Source organism: Ahaetulla prasina, chromosome 16, assembly GCF_028640845.1.
Source record: "Ahaetulla prasina isolate Xishuangbanna chromosome 16, ASM2864084v1, whole genome shotgun sequence".
NCBI classification, from domain to species: Eukaryota; Metazoa; Chordata; class Lepidosauria; order Squamata; family Colubridae; genus Ahaetulla; species Ahaetulla prasina.
Window position 1 is genome coordinate 12,632,196 of NC_080554.1, and position 21,838 is coordinate 12,654,033.

The window sequence follows — 21,838 nt, forward strand, 5'->3', positions numbered from 1 at the left end:
TGAATGGGCATGGCCCATTAATAATAATAAATAATAATTAAAATAATAAAATATACAAAACTTGGGAGCGCACCGGGGTCTACCTTCTTTAAAAATAGAGGCACCGGTCTACTAATTGCCTTTTTTTGGGAGGCACCACTCTACCTTCTTTAAAAATAGAGGCACCAGTCTACCAATTGCCTTTTTTTGGAAGGCACCACTCTACCTTCTTTAAAAATAGAGGCACCGGTCTACCAATTGCCTTTTTTTGGGAGCGCACCGGTCTACCTTCTTTAAAAATAGAGGCACCGGTCTACCAATTGCCTTTTTTTGGGAGCGCACTGCTCTACCTTCTTTAAAAATAGAGGCATCGGTCTACTAGCCGCCTACAGCACTGATCAGCTGTAGTGCGGCCCTTTGAGGCACCGCAGCAGTCATTTAAGGCCGTTTGCAGCTATATCACCACCGAGCGCTTCAGGGACAGAGAAGAAGAACAGCGAAGCGTAGACAGTGGTGGGGAGCCAGGGATTTTTGCTACCGGTTCTCCGAACTACCTGCCCCCATCGCTACCGGATCGCGCAAACTGGTCCGAACCGCGAGCATTTCACCCCTGGTCTGCAACCTTAAACGTTCAAGAGCCATTTGGACCCATTTCCCACAGAAAACAAAACACTGGGAGCCACAAACCTGGGTGGGTGTGGCCAACTCAGTGTCACTCACTTCCAGTAAAATGACACACACACCCAGTCACGCCTACCCAGGTTTTGTGGCTCCCAGTGTTTTCTGTGGGAAACAGGTATATCTGTGTGTGTGTCTCTCTCTCCCTCCCCTTCTCTCTCTCCTCTCTTCTCTCTCTTAGGCCAGGCGAGGAGTGACTGGAAGGGGAGGACAAGGAGTAGGGCCAGCCAGTGGTGGGTTCAGTCGATAGGGAGCCACAGCAGGGGGACGAACGAGCTGCATGCGGCTCCAGAGCTGCGGGTTGCTGACACCCATCCTAAACCCATGTGCTGAAAAAGCATCGGTTTTGTGAGCTTTGAATCCAATGGGTTGGTCAGAAAGGATGAGACGTCCTGAGTTTTTGCTGTGGCAGACAAACACCTTCTTCCCTCTTCAGCAGGGGTCTCCAACCTTATTTATTTATATTTATTTATTATTCATATTTGTATACCGCCCTATCTCCCGAAGGACTCAGGGCGGTTCACAGGCATATAAAACATTTATATACAAATTAAAATAATCATTAAAAAGCTTATTCTAATGCCCAATTATTAAAAATAGAAATATAAATATTAAAACCAATTTAAAACCCCTATAAATTTAAAATCTAAGCCAGTCCTGCACAGATGAATAAATGTGTCTTGAGCTCGCGACGGAAGGTTCGGAGGTCCGGAAGTTGACGAAGTCCTGGGGGGAGTTCGTTCCAGAGGGTGGGAGCCCCCACAGAGAAGGCCCTTCCCCTGGGCGTCGCCAGACGACACTGCCTAGCTGACGGCACCCTGAGGAGTCCCTCTCTGTGAGAGCGCACGGGTCGGTGAGAGGTATTCGGTAGCAGTAGGCGGTCCCATAAATAACCCGGCCCTATGCCATGGAGCGCTTTGAAGGTGGTTACCAAAACCTTGAAGCGCACCCGGAAGGCCACAGGTAGCCAGTGCAGCCTGCGCAGGATTGGTGTCATACGGGAGCCACGAGGGGCTCCCTCTATAACCCGCGCAGCCGCATTCTGAACTAACTGCAGCCTCCGGATGCCCTTCAAGGGGAGCCCCATGTAGAGAGCATTGCAGTAATCCAGGCGAGACGTCACGAGGGCGTGAGTGACCGTGCATAGGGCATCCCAGTCTAGAAAGGGGCGCAACTGGCGCACCAGGCAAACCTGGTAAAAAGCTCTCCTGGAGACGGCCGTCAAATGATCTTCAAAAGACAGCCGTTCATCCAGGAGGACGCCCAAGTTGCGCACCCCTTCCATCGGGGCCAATGACTCGCCCCCAACAGTCAGCCGAGGACTCAGCTGACTGTACCGAGATGCCGGCATCCACAGCCACTCTGTCTTGGAGGGATTGAGCTTGAGCCTGTTTCTCCCCATCCAGACCCGTCGGCCTCCAAGCACCGGGACAACACTTGATAGCCGTTGGGGTGGCCCGGTGTGGAAAAGTACAGCTGGGTGTCATCAGCGTACAGCTGGTACCTCACACCGAAGCCACTGATGATCTCACCCAGCGGCTTCATATAGATGTTGAACAGAAGGGGCGAGAGGATCGACCCCTGCGGCACCCCACAAGTGAGGCGCCTCGGAGCCGACCTCTGCCCCCCTTGGTCACTTTAAGACTTGTGGACTTCAACTCCCAGAGTTGAAGTCTGGGAGTTGAAGTCCACAAGTCTTAAAGTGGCCAAGGTTGGAGACCCCTGCTCTACAGGAAGCATTAAGTGGTTGTGGGCTAGGCTGGAAGACTCCCCAGAGATAAAACAAGGACTTCTGCATTGCTGCAAAGAGAAACTACAAAGCTGTTCATGAAGTCACCAGGAGTTCAGGAACATGGGTGCACACGCTCCTCTGACTCGTTTACTACTGATCACACCTTTGTCAGGTTTATCCCTGACCAAGGGGCTAAACCTGAGTCTTGCAGTCTCAGCAACTGTTAAGTGGTGTGCACTTCAACTCCCAGAATTCCCCAGCCTGCATTCTGGATCCACCCATCTTAAAACAGCCAAGATTGCAAAAACGCGCCTTTGACCAACATGGCTCTCCGTCTGTAATGAAATTCTGGAGATCCTTATCTGACAGATCTTGTTTTGCTTGATTCTGTGATGCGAATTATTTTTGAGAATTAGGTTGAGAAATAGGGTCTTTGGAGGAACGACACCCTTGTGAGGTGGGCTGGGCTGAGACAAGCGACTGAAGCAATGTTCCCCAGGAAGCTTCTGTGGTTGGAGTGGGAGGGACTGGAACCCATTCCTCACCCAGAGCTTCCCTGCTGGACCATTGTATGGACAGGCTGCTATAGGCTAATAGGCTAGACAAGGGGCTGACCACGACCTGCCCCAGGTCAGAAGCACCTGAAGAACAAATGCTGTTTTTCTGGAGGGTTATTGTTTGTTTGTTTTTTGCTGGCAGGGAAATTCTGGAGTTGAAAACCACAGGTCTTAAAATTGTCGAGAAACACTGGTTGACAATTCGACAGCTTGCCTTCAGAAGTTGTAGGTTCTTCATCACGGGAAGAAAAGACTGGACAGCCAATTGTCTGAAATGATATAGGGCCAGAGGTGGCACACAGTGCCTGTTATGTCCCCCTCCCCACTTCACAGAGCAAACTCAAAGACGCGTGTCTCCCAGTCTTTTTATTTGCTACAGACCTGATTTTCTTCAGTTGAGGAAATACTTGGCAGTGACGGTGCAAAGGCCTGCCAAGTTCGGAGTCCGTTATCTCGTATCCAAGATCCATTGCCAAAACTCACTGACAAAGTCTGTTAATCCTCCAACAACCGAGCTGCAGTGCACCCTTGGTAGTTTTTTTGTCCGTCACAAGGGTCACATGGCAGCTCCACCCACTTTTATACCCTGTGGGGTGTGGCTCAGTGACTCAGCAATCTCTGAGCCTGCCACACCTTTTCCTCTTTTGCGCGCGCTTATCTTTACGTCGCTGCCTCGGATCAATCCAGGATTGATCGTCAGCAGCTGGGACTTGAGGCATTGCCAGGGAGGAGGAGGGTGCGGGAGAGGGAGGCCTTGTCAGCTCCTCCTCCTGGCCTGCAGCTGGAACTTGGGGTGGCGCCAGCGAGGAGGGTCCTGGCGAGGGAGGCCTTGCTGGCTCCTCTCCCTCACTTTCCGAGTCACTCTCCTCCATGAGAACAGGCTGGAGGGCCGGAGTCACAATAGCGCCCGCTCTGAAGACACGTGAGCCATTGCCCCAGTTCAGCCCCATTGTGCATATGTGCACACCTTCCACTGACCAGCTGGTCTTTGGGTCTCTGCCATGCATGCGAGGGAGGAAGGGTGCGTGCAGGGGTGTTCTGTTTCCCACCCCCAATACTCCCAACAAAGAATCAGTCAAAGGCCTCCTTTTCTAATTTATTTACATAGATAAATGTTCTGGCCACGTCTACCCACGGGCCTGCCAAGTCTCTGGAGATAACTAGGAAATTATAGATAAGGCCAGAATTACTCACGAATATATTCTTCCCTCCATTGATACAGTTTGCCCGGCAAATTCACTGCTTTGTCCAAGACAAAAAGCCAGGAAGTTCCGCCTCCTTATATAGCCTCTGCAGATGTCACTGCATGACTCATCATTCTTTGGCTTTGTCCCAACGCTTCCTCTGCTGCGTGCGCTGGTCACGTCTGCGCAGTCTTGCATCACTCCAAAACTGTTCTTGGGGCATTGCCAAATCAGAAGAAGGCCCGGGAGAATCAGGCCTTGCCGGCCCCTCCTTCTCCCTTTGGGTGGGTGCCAGGGAGGGAGAGGGCCCAGGAGAAGCAGGCCTTGCCAGTTCTTCTCCCTCACTTTCTGAATCATCCGAGTCCAGGAGTCCGAGTCCAGGAACCTGGGTCACAACAAGGGGTGTTCGCATATGCGCAGGGGGTGGCGCATGCAGGGGGTATGCATCAGTGGTGAAATCCTACCAGTTCAAGCGAACGGTAGTGATAAAAGCTACCGGTTGGTCCGAACCGGTATTTCCAACGATCAGCTGTGCCGTGCGATTTATATTTGCTAGAAAGCACGAAATCCTAGTGAATCTACATCGTGCGGCACAGGTGTTCCCCCCCCCTCGCTGTTCTACTTACCTTCAAACGGCTTCTTTTTCTACACAAAGTGCGTGTTTAGTGCACACTGCACATGTGGTGGCGACCTCTGGAGGAATTCACCACTGGCATTCACGCATGAGTGGGGCGCATGCATTGGGGGCCCTGCTCGCATTGCATTTTGGGAGTTTGGGTGCACGCGCTTGCATTTTTGGCACTCGGTCCGAAAAAGGATAGAGTTTATGTTTACAGCACGGAATAACTGCTGTGAATCAGAGAAAAGGTTTGTAATATTGCTAATTTGGGTACACGGTTTAGAAATAATTTCGGCGAGCAAAAGCTGGGTGGAACCTGCTGTCCTTCTTTTGGCTCTACAAGGCCGCTTTTAAAATCGCAGCCAATAATTTTAGACTCTATTTCTAAATACGACTTTGGGAAGATGGACGCCCTTGTCCCCCTCCTCAGCCCAGCCTTTCCATGTCTTTGGGGTATTTCTGTTTTCTTGTCTTTCGGCACCATAAGGCGGAAAGCTAACTTTACATTATTGTGGAGACAACGAGCTTAGAAGGTTTTGTGGGGTTTTTATTTTTTGCAGGGAGAGACAGTTTACTGTCAGGAACAGTATTTATAAACCAGCAGGTGACATCGCTGTGAAACTCTCTATTGAAGGGAAACAGTTTAAAACATTTCACAGCTCTGAGATCACATTGTCTGTTGCTGTTTTTTCTTCTTCCCTGGAGCGATTTTGAGAGCCCTTTCCTGCAGGCATGTCCACTTACTCTTGGACATTGTAAGGAAAAAGAGAACTTGTAACTCCTAGATTTCCTATATTTAAAGCCAGTTTTGTCGGCTGAGCTGCCTCCTGCTTGAGCAGGGGGTTGGACTAGAAGGCCTCCACAGGCCCCTTCCAACTCTCATTGTTGCTCCAGTTGCTTGGGGTTTGTAGTTGCATTAGGAAGAGAACAGGCTCCATTTGGTGCTTCCTATTCCAATATCTTCCACCAGATTGAGGCGGGGTGGGGGGGAAATCAAGTCAGCACCCACAACAGGAAGATCAATTTGACCTCACCATTCAGGATCCGGTCTTGATTTTTTTGAGGGGACCGTATCTTGCAGGCACACTTTCCTTCTGCAACTGTGTTGAAGTGCAACTATTCAGTCGTCTAGGCACCATGAATGATGACGTGCAGGCAGGGGATGATGGAGCCCCAGTCAGTTGACAGGGGGGGCAGCTGGCTTAAATACAAGCTCTGGGAACCATATCTAAGATAGATAAAATAAGATATAAGATGGTAAGATAAGATATAGGATAACTTTATTGTCATTATCAAATGACAATGCTTTATTTTAATGTCAGCCCACCGGCCCACATTCAAAATGAAATTCTGTTGCCTGCTCTCAAGAGAAAGAAAACACATACACATAAATGTACACATACACATAAAGAGAAACACATACATAACACACATATACACATGCTATATAAGGTAAAGGTAAAGGTTCCCATTGCACATCTGTGCTAGTTGTTCCCGACTCTAGGGGGCAGTGCTCATCTCCGTTTCAAAGCCGAAGAGCCAGCGCTCTCCAAAGACGTCTTCGTGGTCATGTGGCCAGCATGACTCAACACCAAAGGTGCACGAAACGCTGTTCCCTTCCCACCAAAGGTGGTCCCTATTTTTCTACTTGCATTTTTTACCTGCTTTCGAACTGCTAGGTTGGCAGAAGCTGGGACAAGTCATGGGAGCTCACCCCGTTACGCGGCACTAGGGATTTGAACCACCAAACTGCCAGCCTTTCTGATCGACAAACTCAGTGTCTTAGCCACTGAGCCACCGCGTCCCCTACATGCTATATACATACATATATACCTGCACCGTACATACATACATATATACATATATCCTGAGCATGTATGTATGTATGTATGTATGTATATACATACATACACACATATATATGTGCCCCTTTCTAGACCGGGATGCCCTATGCACGGTCACTCACGCCCTCGTGACGTCTCGCCTGGATTACTGCAATGCTCTCTACATGGGGCTCCCCTTGAAGGGCATCCGGAGACTGCAGTTAGTTCAGAATGCAGCTGCGCGGGTGATAGAGGGAGCCCCTCGTGGCTCCCGCGTGACACCTATCCTGCACAGACTGCACTGGCTACCTGTGGCCTTCCGGGTGCGCTTCAAGGTTCTGGTAACCATCTTTAAAGCGCTCCATGGCATAGGGCCGGGTTACTTACGGGACCGCCTGCTGCTACCGAATACCTCTCACCGACCCGTGCGCTCTCACAGAGAGGGACTCCTCAGGGTGCCGTCGGCTAGGCAGTGTCGTCTGGCGACGCCCAGGGGAAGGGCCTTCTCTGTGGGGGCTCCCACCCTCTGGAACGAACTCCCCCCAGGACTTCGTCAACTTCCGGACCTCCGAGCCTTCCGCCGTGAGCTTAAAACATATTTATTCATTTGCGCAGGACTGGACTAGGTTTTAAATTTATATTGATTTTAATTGGTTTTAGTATTTATATCATTTTTAATTAATTTGGCTTTAGAATAAGTTTTTTAATTGTGATCTTAATTTGTATTTATATGTTTTTATTGGCCTGTGAACCGCTCTGAGTCCCTCGGGAGATAGGGCGGTATACAAATCTGATTAAATAAATAAATAAATAAATATATGTGTGTGTGTGTGTGTTTAGGTCTTTGGTTATTTGGGTTTTCTCCTGCATAAAATTGGAAGTGTCTTGGCGATGTTTCGACGAAGTCTCATTCGTCATCTTCAGGCTTCAGCTTCGTGCTTCTGAGAGCAAGCTGAAGCCTGAAGATAACGAATGAGACTTTGTCGAAACGTCGCCAAGACACTTCCACCAGAAGAAAACCCAATATACAAACAACCTCAGAAAACATATATATATATATATCACTGTCCATTTTGATATAATGTACTAAGTACCAGTAGTAATATTGTACTAAGAACTAATATTGCAGCAATGTATTAATCCGTATTCAACCAGGGTGGGGGACAATAGGTGTATATGTGAAGTTTCCAAAAGATGCCCTAATTAATTCATGAGCCCTGAGCCAAAGTTCAAAAGAACCTGGAAAGCTTTATGAGCTGATATATATGTTGGGATTGTTTTTTTTAATGCACATTTCTTTTCAATGTCTTGTATGTTTTGGGGGATTTTTGTGGGGGTTAAATTTTACCTTTTTGGGGAGTTTTCCATTTACACTTCTCTTTGAATGAAATAAATGTTGAACTAAGAAGAAATAAGGCAAAGCTAGAAATTAAGGCTCCTTTAAGATCTTTTTCCAAGCTGGCAGAGGGGAGAAATCCAATCCAGTGGTACTTTTACCTAACCATTAGGTGTGATGAGGTTCAGGGATGGGCAACATATCTCCTTTCTTTCAATGTCATGGCCATCATCATTGCAGAAAATCAAGCGAGCCCCTTCCAGCGAGGACTGCTTCTTTGATCTCCTGAGCAAATTCCAGAGCAACCGGATGGAAGACCAGCGGTGTCCTTTGGAGGACTCTCAGAGAGAGTCGGATGAAGCAGCGGCTACCCCTGTCCCTGCCCTGGAAGAGGCACAGAGTAAGTAGGCCAATCTTAGTAAGTAAGAGTAAGTGGGCCAAGCAGTAACTCGGAGAGGGATCTTGGAGTCTTAGTGGACAACCAGTTAAATATCAGCCAGCACTGCGTAGCGGCAGCCAAAAAAGCCAACACAATCCTAAATTGCATTAACAGAGGGATACAATCAAGATCAAGGGAGGTACTAATACCACTCTATAAAGCCTTAGTAAGGCCACACCTAGAGTACTGCAGCCAGTTTTGGTCACCACACTATAAAAAAGAGGTTGAGACTCTAGAAAAAGTGCAGAGAAGAGCAACCAGGATGATTAGGGGACTGGAGGCTCAAACATACGAGGAACGGTTGCAGGAACTGGGCCTGGCTGGTCTAGTGAAGAGAAGGACCAGGGGAGACAGGAGAGCATCTTCCAATATTTGAGGGGCTGCCACAGAGAGGAGGGGGTCAAGCTGTTTTCTAAGACACCTGAAGGCCAAACAAGGAATAATGGATGGAAACCTTGCCAGCCTCTTCTCGCCCCTCTCCTCACTTGGATTCTCAGGCTCCTTAGGGCCCCAACAGGAAGCAGTTTTTGGAGCTAAGCAGCCACCATGAGAAAGAGTTTGCAAAACAGCTCAGTTCAAATTGGATCTGACTGAGAAGGGGGCTCAGCAGAAGCACCTCACTGAGGACTAGGAGCATCGGCTTTCCAGAAGAGGGAAGATCTGTGGGAGTTCAAGGCCAGGTACCAGTGCCTGGAGGCTCAGCGGCTGAGATGGTCAGCCAGTTCCAGGCCATGATACAGTCCCTCTGGAACAAGGTCCTCCAGCTCTTCGCCACCAGCGGCGCTTCCCTCCAGCCTTCACCCAAAGCCCCACTTCAGCCCCACAGGAGGCTGAAGCAGACCCCATGTTGGAATTTCTGCGCCTCTCCAACCCACACAAAAAGACCCCAAAGTGGGAGACTCTCTGCAGTAAAACAAGAGTTCATTGCACGTATCCAGCCAAGGGCCGTAGTTTGAGGACACCTGATTTAGTGCAATGCAAAAAATGCCAATAATTTTTCTGGGGAACCACCAGTTGGAGACCACTGGACTAGATGGTCCCTTCCAACTCTGTTAATCTGTTAATATCTGGGCCGCCAGCTTCCCTGGGCCTTCCTTCATCTCCTGTCCTGGGTTGTTGTTGCAAAGCCGCAACGCAACTTTCTAGGGGAGGCAGCAATGACATGGCCAAGGAGCCTCCTTGTGTTGGACAGATGGAAATTCCCCCCTTGGGGAAAAAGGAGACGGGCACAGACTTTGAGCCAAGGAAGGGCCCTGCTGGCCTCTTGACAGCCCTTGGAGGTAAACCAAGTTGAGGGACATTATAGTTATTACAGCAAAAAGACTCTTGGAAAGTCTGCCCAAGTTCTCTCTCTGTCCCTTTTTACCTTAAATGAGAATCAAGGTGGAGTTACAGGTAGTTCTCAACTTTAGACTATTTGTTTAGCAACCATTCAAACTTCCATGTCAGGGTTCCAAGGAATACACCCACAGCAAATGGAACTCTGAGGCGAGCAGTTTCCTCAAAGCACACGTTTCTTGGATGTATCCTATTGGCACAAGCTTTTAATTAGGTTTTCACCGAATTAAAAGTACAAGTTTTCCCTCTTTCCCAATCAGTCACAGGGTCCAAACAAAGTGCTGTCCGGTTGCTTGGAAACTTCACTCCTCCTCTCTTCAGCCACTTGTGGGAATGTCCTTGGTTCTGAGGGGAAACTATTTTGTTTTGGCTACAAAACCCCAGCGATCTCTATTCCGCCCCTCCTCTGTCTCCCTCAGCACCATTGTGGCAGCACTGAAGCCTCCAAGATGGATTCAGTCAGGCTAGCTTCAGAGATGACATTAGGACAGTCCTGAAAAAGGGGATTTATCACCTTTCCCTGGAGTTATGGCCGTTTGCAGGGCCCCCACAGTCATATGATGAAAATTTAGGTTCCTGGCAACCTGCCTGTATTTACACCTGCATTGGCTCTGCAGCTCCCCCACCAATCTCTCTCCTCTCCCCTCCCCAATACCCACCTGGCCCATGCAAAGCACCTCACTCACCTTCACCATTTTTCTCCACCTACTGATGGGCGCATCTAGTCTATGCAAGGCTCAGCCTTCTTACCGAGGCTGCCTCGTGCCATTCGAAGGAGTCCGTGGTGGCGGAGTGGTTAGAATGCAGCACTGCAGGGCTAACTCACTGCCCACTGCCAGCAGTTCGATCCTGACCAGCTCAAGGTTGACTCGGCCTTCCATCCTTCTGAGGTCGGTAAAATGAGAAGCCAGATTGCTGGGGGCAAAATGCCGACTCTGTTAATCGCTTAGAGAAGGTTGTAAAGCACTGTAAAGTGATATATCACTCTAGGCAGGGTTATGGCTATTGTTCTTCCTTTTTCACTCCCTCCCTCTCTCCCCATGGTTTGAATGCAGTATTGCAAGCTAATTCTGCCCACTGCCAGCAATTCGATCTTGACTGGCTCAAGGTTGACTCAGCCTTCCATCCTTCCAAGGTCAGTGAGATGAGCTGAGGTGATTCCCCTCCGCCCCAGGTAACTAAGGGTTCCTCCACGGCTGGCCAGTTTGCTCATCCCTTGGCTGGTTTCTCTCCCAGCTCAGCCCATGGCCTCCCCGCAGACTGAGGAGCTCTTCGACCTCATTGCCAGCTCCCAGAGCCGGCGGCTCGATGACCAGCGGGCCAGTGTGGGAAATCTGCCCGGCCTACGCATCACGCCCAGCAACCTGGGTCACCTTCGCATGGATGGCGAGGCCCAGGAACCTGGCAACAAATTCTTCAACATGCTGATGAAATGCCAGGTGGGTTTGTTGCTCTCCAGCCCTTCCTACCCTTGGTGGGAAATTCTAACAGGAAACCGGAGGGAAATTCAGCCTCTTGCAAACCTCCCTGGGGTGAGTGGCTTCCCTCATTGCTGAGGCCTTCACGCTCCCCGGGTGAGTGTAGAACTCTTTTAGGGTTAAGGCTTTGGCCTTGGGGCGAAGGTCTGGGTTCAAGCCATCATTCAGCCAAGGGATTCACGGGAGGGGGGGGATTTTGAACCACTTGCTCTCTTGCAGCTAAATCTACCTTGCAGGCAAGGATAGGATATCAGATAGGGGATAGGGATTATTAGAATTAGAATAATCAGAATTAGAATAATTAGAATTAGAATAATTAGAATTGGAATAAGAATAATTAGAATTAAAATAAAATTAGAATAGTAGAGTTGGAAGGTACCTTGGAGGTCTTCTAGTCCAACCATACACCACTTCAGACAAATGGTTATCCAACATCTTCTTAAAAACTTCCAGTGTTGGAGCAGCCACGACTTCTGGAGGCAAGTAGTTCCACTGGTTAATTGTTATCAGGAAATTTCTCCTTAGTTCTAGGCTGCTTCTCTCCTTGATTAGTTTCTTGTTGCGATGGAGATGAAATGAGGAGGGGGAAGAACACCCCCGACATAGGCCATTTTCAACAAAGCGGGATATAAATGCAGGAATGAAATAAACGACAGGGCTGTTCAGAGCGGCCGGGCCCAGATCAGGAGAAATTGTGGCTAACTTTTTTTAAATCTAGCATTGGGCAAATCTTAGCTTTTGGTGGAACGTAACAGGTGTGATGCCAGTCTAGAAGCCCCAGGGACTTAAGCACAGGCTGTCCTCCATGTGGGGAGCCAAGCAGGAGGGGACAATCCTTTTCCCACTGTAGGGAAAGATCTTGAGTGTAGGGCTTCTCCCGCCTGCCCCTCTAGTCGGCTTTAGCACATCCAACAGTGGCTGCCCTCTAAAGTAGGTTACACCCGGCTGTAAGGAAGCCGGGCCTGGTGATACCTTCAGGAGCAACCCGAGAGAAGGACTTGGCTTAGTTCCCCTCCCTTAACTCATGAACGTGGCCTTTCCCTTTGCTTTTCTGCCAGGGTGGGGTTGATTTAAATCAGGGGTCTCCAACCTTGGCAACTTTAAGCCTGGTGGACTTCAACTCCCAGAATTCCCCAGCCAGCTTTGCTTTGCTGGCTGGGGAATTCTGGGAATTCAACTCCACCAGGCTTAAAGTTGCCACGGTTGGAGACCCCTAGTAAAAAGGCTTTATTGATTGATTGATTGATTGATTGATTGATTGATTGATTAATTGACTGATTGATTGATTGATTTAGATTTTTATACCGTCCTTCTCCCGAAGGACTCAGGGCGGTTTACAGCCAGATAAAACAAAGCAACAATATAAATACAAGATAAAATACTGTTTAAAAAACTTATTCAATTTGGCCCAGATTAAGATAAATTTAAAACAATAAAACCCATTAAAATTAAAACTATATAAAAATCTAAAATCCTATGCCAGTCCTGCGCGAATGAACAAATATGTTTTCAGCTCGCGGCGAAAGGTTCAAAGGTCAGGAAGTTGGCGAAGTCCTGTGGGAAGTTCATTCCAGAGGGTAGGAGCCCCCACAGAGAAGGCCCTTCCCCTGGGGGGCCACCAGCCGACATTGCTTGGCGGACAGCACCCTGAGGAGTCCCTCTCTGTGAGAGCGCACGGGTCAGTGGGAGGCAATCGGTAGCAGTAGGCGGTCCCGCAGATAACCCGGCCCTAAGCCATGGAGCGCTTTAAAGGTAGTAACCAGCACCTTGAAGTGCACCCGAAAGACCACAGGTAGCCAGTGCAGCCTGCGCAGGAATGGTGTCACATGGGAGCCGTGAGCGGCTCCCTCTATCTATATAGTTGATTTAAATCAACTCGGGTTTAAATCATAATTTTTAAAGAGCAACTGTCATCTCATGTCCCAGAGCAGCTCCTCCTCTGACCCGCTGTTGACTCACCCCCGTCCCAGTCACTTTAACAGCCATACAGTTTGTAGCGTCCGTAGATGTGCAGAACAATGGGATAAAAGGAATATTCCTGCCCTATGCTTTGTGATTTATCTCATGGTTCCTCTGAAATTGGGTGGAACGTGGTGGCTCAGTGGCTAGAATGCTGAGCTTGTCGATCAGAAGGTCGGCAGTTCAGCGGTTTGAATCCCTAGGGCCGCGTAATGGGGTGAGCTCCCGTTACTTGTCCCAACTTCTGCCAACCTAGCAGTTTGAAAGCACATAAAAAATGCAAGTAGAAAAATAGGAACCACCTTTGGTGGGAAGGAAACAGCGTTCCATGTGCCTTTGGCCTTTAGTCATGCCAGCCACAGGATCATGGAGACGTCTTCAGACAGTGCTGGCTCTTTGGCTTTGAAACAGAGATCAGCACTGCCCCCTAGAGTCGGGAACAACTAGCACGTATGTGCGAGGGGAACCTTTACTTTTACCTATCAATGCAGTGCATGCTATCTCAGCTTCCAGAGCTTGGATTCATTGAATGAGTTTACCAAAAATGTAAATATTGCAGATTCCTTTTTTTAAAAAAAAATCTTCTATTTTTATCCACCCCTCTTTTCTGCAGTCCTCCCGCCTGGATGACCAGCGCTGTGCCCCGCCCCATTCCGTCCCCCGTGGCCCCACGGTGCCCGATGAGGATTTCTTCAGCCTCATCCAGCGGGTCCAAGCCAAGCGCATGGATGAGCAGAGGGTGGATCTGGCTTCAGGCGAAGAAGACCAAGCCGAGGACTGAGCACCAGATCACCAGCAAAGGGAGGGACTTCAGGATGCTGCCCCCAGCTGAAGATCTGGGCCGAGGCGCTCAGGGCATTCCTGGGGGAGGGGTGGGGGGGCAATGCCTCCCTTCTGCTCTTTCTCCCCCTGGAGAAGATGGCACAGGCGAGGGTGGCGAGCAGAACGGGTGGGCACTTTCTGCCAACCAAGAGGCCTGTGGGCCAACTGGGTGAGATCGGCAAGGGTGAGGCATCTTTTCTGCTTGAACATCGACTGTGAAAACCAGGCTCAAGAACTGAGGAAGGGGAAGGTCTGCACCAAGAGGGTCTGGATCGGGGCCACGCTCCAAGGGGCTGCTGGAGAGGTTGACCCCCCCCAAGTCAGGTTGATTTATCTCTGTGCCTCTTTAGGCCCGTATCCTGTGCCAAATTGTCAGCAGCCGACTTGGGAATATGAAATTGATGACAATCAGTGACTTTGTGTATGTGTGTGCAAACCTTGCTTTCAAAATATGTTTTTTGGTGCCCTTTTATCTCAGGTGCAATCTGATGGTAGTTGGAAAGGTGTTGGAGGGGAGACAGAGGTAAGAAAACATCCAGGGGAAATTGGGTGGAACACATAATTACAGTTAGCCTTTGATTTACGGCCACAGTTGGGTTCAGAACCGTGTCGGGTGGCCGTTTTGCTCAGCGACTGCAGTCCTGGCTCACCCAGTTGTAGTGCTTAGACAGGTTATTAAGCACAGCTGGGGAGGGGGCTCATGGGGTGGGGGAGATCCAGTGCAGGCTATCAGGCTGCCCAGCATGGAGAAATCTTCCGCAGGCTAGGCCTGTGTCGGCTACAGGGCCCACTTGGCTGATTACAGGATCTGGCACCTCTTGTAAATTACTCCACGCCATTCAAAGGGACAATAAAGTTATTCTAAGTCTAGTTCTTAAGTTACTCACCTTTCTTATTCTGCCTGAAATACGGTAGATGGGTGGGGGTAGTTGCCCCAGTTCTTAAAACAAGGTGGGATGTGATCACTTTGCTTGAGCCACGGTGGCGCAATGGTTAGAGTGCAGTACTGCAGGCTACTGCTGCTGACTGCCTGCAATTTGGCAGTTCAGATCTCACCAGGCTCAAGGTTGACTCGTCCTTCCGTCCTTCCAAGGTGAGTAAAATGAGGACCCAGATTGTTGGGGGCAAGACTGTAGAGGCGGCTGTGAAGCACTGTGAAGCGGTATATAAGTCTAAGTGCCATTGCTATTGCTCAAAGCCTGCAAGCTCAGCACTCCTGCTTGTTAAGATCATTAAGTGGACTGAATCCCAAGTTAGATGTGCCAGGGCTGTCTCAGGAAGGCTGGGGAAATCTTGGGATGGCCGAGGAAGGCCGCGCAACACAGCAGATGTGGGTTTGTGTCGGGCCCACTAGGGTTGGGAGGTAGGCCTGTTAACACACAAGTCTCTCACTTTTGCCATTTATTTTCAACTATGGTCGGCTGTGTGTGGCAAGGCCTTCTTACCGAGGTTGCCTTGCGGCCCTCTCCAAGTAGTCTCCATTCCCATGATCCTTCAGAAGTTCTTGAAGTTTTGCATGCTCATTTCATGGGGCAGAGATGGGGTCAGGAAGAGGCAGGTGGGGGAGCTGCAGGGCCCTTGTGGGTGGTCATAAGGTCAGGCAGGGTGCGGAGTGTCAAATGTTCATTACGTGGCCACACGGACAATGGGCATAACTTCAGGGACGGGTTATGTCCCTTCATTCAGGACTGCCATAACGAATGGTTAAATGTGGGTTACCTCGATAGCTATTGCAGCCATCCCAAAAATAATATTTTTAGTAACCCATTGAAGGATTTTTCAGGCAAAACAATAAAGTTTTTAGCCAGATTCTGGCCCTCTTTTAATCTGATTTCCTTGAAGGCAGGAGTTTTTTTTTTTAGTTTTTTTTGGGGGGGTTTTTTGCTTATCGTGGACAGTTGGTTTGGAGTTTATTCCTCAATTTAATCAGCATCTGTAGAATTAGACAAAAGTTTGTGGCCATTCCCCTGGGCAATTGACTTGGATCTTTCTTCCTGGTTTTTCTACTTGTGTGGTACTTTCAAAACTCCTGCCTTTTGAAGAGATATTCTATGATGCCCCCCTCTAAAAAAAATTAGGAGTTGGGTTGCATGCTGCAGCTCCTGAAAGCATCTTCCTTTTCATAAAATGTATTGGTTGGAATAGCTGCTCCCCAATTTCTGATTCTTTTGCCTTTTGAACATCTCAGAAAGATTGGACAACCTCTCAAGAAACGCCCAGGTCTCCAGTGTGTTTCCAATCCTTTTTGTAGTCTGGTCTCTTTGCTGCCACCCAGAACTGTCCTGAACCACAGACGAAAACCACAGAAAAGGTCCCTCTGCTTCCCTGTTTCCATCCCCTCCAAGTTAGATTAACGGAAGGACCCAGGTGGGGGATTGTGCACCTTCCTGGCTGAGAATATCCCAGATAAATTGTCTCTTCCGCAAAAGCATCTTTGATCGCATCCTACAAAGCGTCCAGTGGTGCCCTGACTCCGAGAGGGTTCCAGGGGTCCCAAATCCCCCTTCCGGGCATAGCCACAACCGGAAAGCCTGTCTCCTCGGAGTCCGTGGGCAGGGAGGGAGGCATGGTGGCTGCTGGGACAAACAGCCCCACCCTTTCCTTCGTGCCACAGTTAAGGGTCTCCGTGCCGGGAGACCAAAGCCCCACTCCACTTCTCTGCTGCAGAGGGGAAGGTCAGCTGGTGGAGAAGGCCAGGCCCATCCCTTCCTCCAGCCTGGGGCAGAGCAGCAGAAGAAAAGCTGTTGCGGGGATCATCTTGGCTGGTATACCTGAATGTATCGCTAATTTATTGTTTTTGTAGTGTGATTTGTGGAAAAGGCAGGTGGGGAAAGGAAGCGAAGAGATTTGATTGTTTCCCTTCCATCTGAAAAGTCAAAAGAGCTGCCAAACTAATTCAAAAGTACAGAGATCTTGGAGTAGAGAGAAAAAATAAAGTTGTTGAATCAACTTTTTGTGAGCAAAGTTCTTTCGAAATCATTTTCTCAACCCTCCGGGACTAATGCAGATGTGAGGAGGAAACACAGGGAGAATAAAAAAGGATGAGATGCCTACACATGAACACCCAAAGTGTGAAGAAGAAACAGAGGGAACCTGAAGTCCCAGAACACGAGAGCAAAGATGACATGGCTGCCATTACTGAAACCCGATGGGATGAAACCCCGGAGGACTTAAATTTTTCAATACAGGCCTAATAAAAGAGGAGGTGGAGTTGCACTAAACAGCTACACCTTTGTAGAAATGCAAAAAAATAAAAAATGAAGAAAACCTCCTTGAATGCATTTGGATTAATATGAAAGGAAAACGAGACGAGGTTGCCATAGGTGTAGATGATGGACTCCCCAGTCGGAGGAACTAGATCAGGGGTGCAGCCCTACCGGCAGTGGTGGGTTGCTCCCGGTTCGCTCCGGTTCGGGAGAGCCGGTAGTAAAAATCTGGTGGCGTTCAGAGAATCGGTAGTAATGGCTTGCTGGCCAAAGCCCCGAACCGGTTCCCCGGCCGCCATGTTTGTCACTGCCATGTTGTTTGCGCATGTGCATCCCATTGTCTTGCAAGTCCAATGGGATGCGCATGTGCAAAGAATATGGGGACGCCGGCGGTACTTTTTGGCAGCCTGAGGAGAAAGCGGCTGGCAAAAAAGCCTTTTCGGAGGCTTCCTGGCCAGCCGCTTTCCAGCAGCGATGGCTGGCTGGGGGCCTCCGAAAACTTGGGTCAGCTTGCCTTCCTGACTCTGGACCAGCCGCCATGGAAGGTAAGCAGCCGGGGTGAAATGCTCCTGATCCGGTAGCGATGGAGGCCCCCTGCCCCAGCTGAGCAGCACCATCGTCAGAGGTTTGGTTTTTTATTTTATTTTAAAAAGCATCTTATCTTCAGCCAAAAAAAGGCTTTTAAAAGTTTTTAAAAAGACTTTGATGAAAGTACGGCTGAGCAGGGATCATCAGAACCCTTTAAAAGTTTTTTTTTAACAACCTCTTTGGCCAAAGAGGTTGTAAAAACAAAAGATTTTAAAAGGCTCCTCTGTCGATCCCAGCTGAGTTAAGAGCTTCTGGCCTGCGATTAGGCAATTTCAGCTGGGATCATCAGAGGAGCCTCTTAAAATCTTTTTTTTCTCTGGCCCACCCAATCGCCCCCTCCCTACTTTACCTAATTACTGCTCCTTTCGGGCTCACTTTCCTTCGGCTGGTGCAATCAGTTGCATCAGCTAGCAACTGAATATCCCTGCCTGCAATCCATCTCCTCAGTGAGCAACTCAATCTGCCTGCTTTGCTGGCTGAGGAACTCTAGGAGTTGAAGTCCACAAACCTTAAAGCTACTAAGGTTGGAGACCCCGATCTAAAAAATATAAATAAAATAAAATAATAAAATAAAATATTTGTGCAGCTTTCTGAGATTTGGTGTGTTTCTGTAGTGTTTCACGCTAACTACACAAAGGCACAAAATCTCCCAAAGCTGTATGTGGCATTTTGTGTGGGTTTGGGTGTGTGTCAGTTGTGTTGTGTTGTGTTGTGTGTGTGTGAAGTTGATTTTTGAGCTTTTTGTGGCTGTGTGAGGTTCCTGCTGCTGCAGGGGCCATTTTGGGTGAAGTGCAGCTGCTTTTACATTGTGTTGTGGTGTGTTGTGTTGTGTGTGTGTCCTTTCACAAGGACTTGGAGGCAGCTTCTCTGAGGAAAAGAGGCGGCGGTGGAGCTCTGGCTGTCCCCCGGGAGAAAGCGCCCTGTCTCTGCAGCATTGGTCATGTGACTGAGTGGGCGTGGCCAACTTGATGTCACTCACAGCAAGGTGCCGCCCCACTTTGCCCTGAGTGTCAAGTTGGCCACGCCCACTCAGTCACATGACCACCAAGCCACACTCACCAAATAAGCCATGCCCACAAAACTGGCAGTAAAAAAAAATTGGAACCCATCCCTGCCAGTGGTGGGTTCCTACCGGTTCTGTCGAATAGCTAGTAACTTGAGGGACTAGTTCTCCGAACCGATAGTAAGGGCAGCCTGGCCGTGTTCCCAAACCAGTTCCCCGGTCACCGCTTGCTCGCCGACCCGACGTGTCCGTTCAACGGTAAGCTGACCAGAGCAGGGAAGCGGCCGGCTGGCAAAGAAGCCTCTCAGCTGCCTGGCCACAGAGCACCAAAAAGTCCTTCAGCCGGTGAGAAGAAAGCTACACATGCGCAAAGATGGTGACAGCAATAGGAGGTCTTTTTGGCGCCCTGCTCCAGCGGCTGAGTGGAAAAGAAGCGTCTCGACTTCCAAGTTGAGCAGCAGGCTTGGTTCCTTCATAGGATCGCTTTTCTCTGCGCCCAAGAAAGAGCAAAAGGCATGGCACAGCCTTTAAGGACACAGTCGACATAGCCACCTCGATGAGGTAAAAGAAAATGAACCACTGAAGGAAGGAGCCCCCTGAAGCTGCCGGCATTGCAGCCGCCCCCCCCCTCCCTGCAGCTTAGAGCTCCAAGCGGAAGAGGTCCTCGGCTGTTGTGAAGAACCGGCAGCTTTGCAAAGCTGCTCTCAAAGAGAATGTGGTAGGTATAAAAAGGTTGACTACCCCTGATTTAGACAAAGGGCTACTGGCAAGAGATGGAATGAACCTCACAAAAACCAGAAAGAATATATTTGGATAATAACCGGCTCATCTTATCAGAAGGACTTTAAAATTGAGGGGGGAGGGGGTCCAATCTTCAAGACCTCTAGCACCCGATTCCAAGCAAAAACCACTAGATAACCAATGATATAAGGAGGTAGGGAATAAAGAGAAAGAAGAAAAAACAATAAAGTAGGGAGTGATGGAACGGATGGAAAACCCAAAGTAGGAGATATAAGATATAAGCATACCCAAGACCCATAAAGGATTCAGATGCCTCTATACGGACGCTCCATAGACAGGGTGAAGTTGAAATACTAATACAAAGGTATACATGATATAGCTGCTATTACTGAATTGTGGTGGGATGAAACTCATGACTGGGTTGGATGGATTGATTTCTAACTGGCTGACAAACTGCACTCAAGGGTTGGTCCTTAATGGTAAAACATCTACATGGAAGGAAGGAAGCAGGGGGTACCAGAAGGTTCTGTTATAGGCCCAGTACTCTTCAATATCTTCATAAATGACTTAAATGAAGGAACAGAAGGAGGACTCATCAAATTTGCAGATAATACTAAGCAGGCATGAAATCTCAGGTGGAGAAAAGCAAAGTTTTACACCTAGGCAGGAAAAACCAAAGGTAGATTAGTTAAAACCTGGTTCAAAAACAGTAATTGTGAGAGTCTTAGTGGACTTGGAGTAATAGTGGACGATCACTTAAATATGAGTAAGCAGTGAGCAGCAGCAGCCAAAAAAGCTAATAGGCTCCTTGGTTGTATAAACAGAGGCACAGAATGAACATCACGTGAAGTATTAGCACCACTTTATAAAACCTTAGTAAGGCCACACCTGAATACTGCATTCAATTTTGGTCCCCATATTATACAAAGACGTTGAGACTTTGGGAAAAGTGCAAAGAAGAGCAACTAGGAGGATTAAGGGCCTGGAGATTCAAGCATAGAAAGAATGGTTGCGGAAACTGGATATGGCTAGACTGAGATAAGGAGGACCCCAAAATTCCTTCCAGCTCCATTGTTGTGCCTCGCTCGACCCCCTCGCCGCAGCCGGGCCCCTCTTATCTCCTGCCAGACACTAATAGTACAGGAGAATGTCCTGGCATGCCTCCAGCCCCCAGTCCTGGCACCATGCCCGGAGAAACTGAGCAAACAAACCTCCCTCTGATAGCATGTGCGCCTGAAGCCAGCCACGAGCTGGGATTACCAGCAGCTGGGGACAAAATGATGCAGTGGACAGATCCTCGCTTCCGGAGAATGGAGAGGCGACGTCAGCAAAAGGGAGGGGCAGGCCTGGATAAGTGCTGAGTCATGGAGCCACACCCCATGGCCTATATAAAGGATCTGCTTTCTGGCATTCTCTGAATCAGGCAAAGTCTAACTTGGATTGCTGAAGTCATACCTTGGATTCCTGCCTGCCCTGAGGACTCTGATAGGACTTTGGCAAAGCTGCAGAGGCACGCTTGATACGGACTTCCCCGACCCGGCCGTCAGAGGAGTGGGACATGACATCCATTCTGATTGTGATGCTTACTGCCTCCTGTGCTGTCCATGCCCACCACCCTTAAGTAGGGCTTATTTTGGGGTAGGGCTTATATGAGGCTCACGCTTAAAAATCCGGCTGGGAAAACATGGTATACGATTTTTCTGTTGTGTGGATTCTTTGACGTCTATAAAGAATTCTATTCTCAGAGAAACTCTTTCAACATTTATAAGATTTTTCTCCTGATTGGATCCTTTGATGTACATAAAAGCTGCTGCTCCGACTGAAGCTCTTTCCACACTCCGGGCATTTATAAGTTTTTTCTCCTGAGTGGATCCTTAGATGGCTTTCAAGATGGTCATTTCTTTTGAAGGATTTTTCACATTCTTTCCTCCCTCCTGAATCCTTTGGAGATTCCCGGGTCTTCCAAAGGACTCTCCGTCCTCCAGGCATTTATTCAGTTTCTCTCTCCAGTGGATCCTTTGATGTTTATAAAGACTGTTGTTATAACTGAAGCTCTGTCAACACTCCAGACATTTATAAGGTTTTTTTCTCCTGTGAATTCTTAGATGTCTGTGAAGACTGTCATTTCTTTCCAAGGATTTTTCACATTCTGGGCATCTGTATTCCTTTTCTCTTGAGTGGATACTTAAGATGCCTTTTAAGGGGCACAGAATATTCAGGAACCAATAATGTTGGAAACATGGGAGAAAATCTGGGTTAGAAATGTTAAGTTTACACAAGCACAGAATTTAAGGGAAAATGTTTATAAGATGTTTTATAGATGGCACTTAGATCCCAAAAAATTATCATGTATGTA

General features: G+C 48.6%; 1 protein-coding gene across 3 annotated transcripts in view; it reads left to right on the top strand.

Annotated features, from left to right (window-relative positions):
• GPSM1 (G protein signaling modulator 1) overlaps positions 1 to 16,893 on the top strand; it is a 98,180-nt gene extending 81,287 nt beyond the window's left edge. For 2 of the 3 annotated variants that reach the window (XM_058159736.1, XM_058159737.1), the window contains exons 11-13: positions 8,149 to 8,308; positions 10,922 to 11,124; positions 13,736 to 16,893. In XM_058159736.1, coding sequence (XP_058015719.1) covers positions 8,149 to 8,308; positions 10,922 to 11,124; positions 13,736 to 13,903 — 531 coding nt within the window. In that variant the 3' untranslated portion in view covers positions 13,904 to 16,893. Of the gene's footprint in view, positions 1 to 8,148; positions 8,309 to 10,740; positions 10,821 to 10,921; positions 11,125 to 13,735 lie in introns of all 3 variants that reach the window. The other variant, XM_058159738.1, reaches the window with a different exon arrangement.
• Positions 16,894 to 21,838: the final 4,945 nt, after the last annotated feature.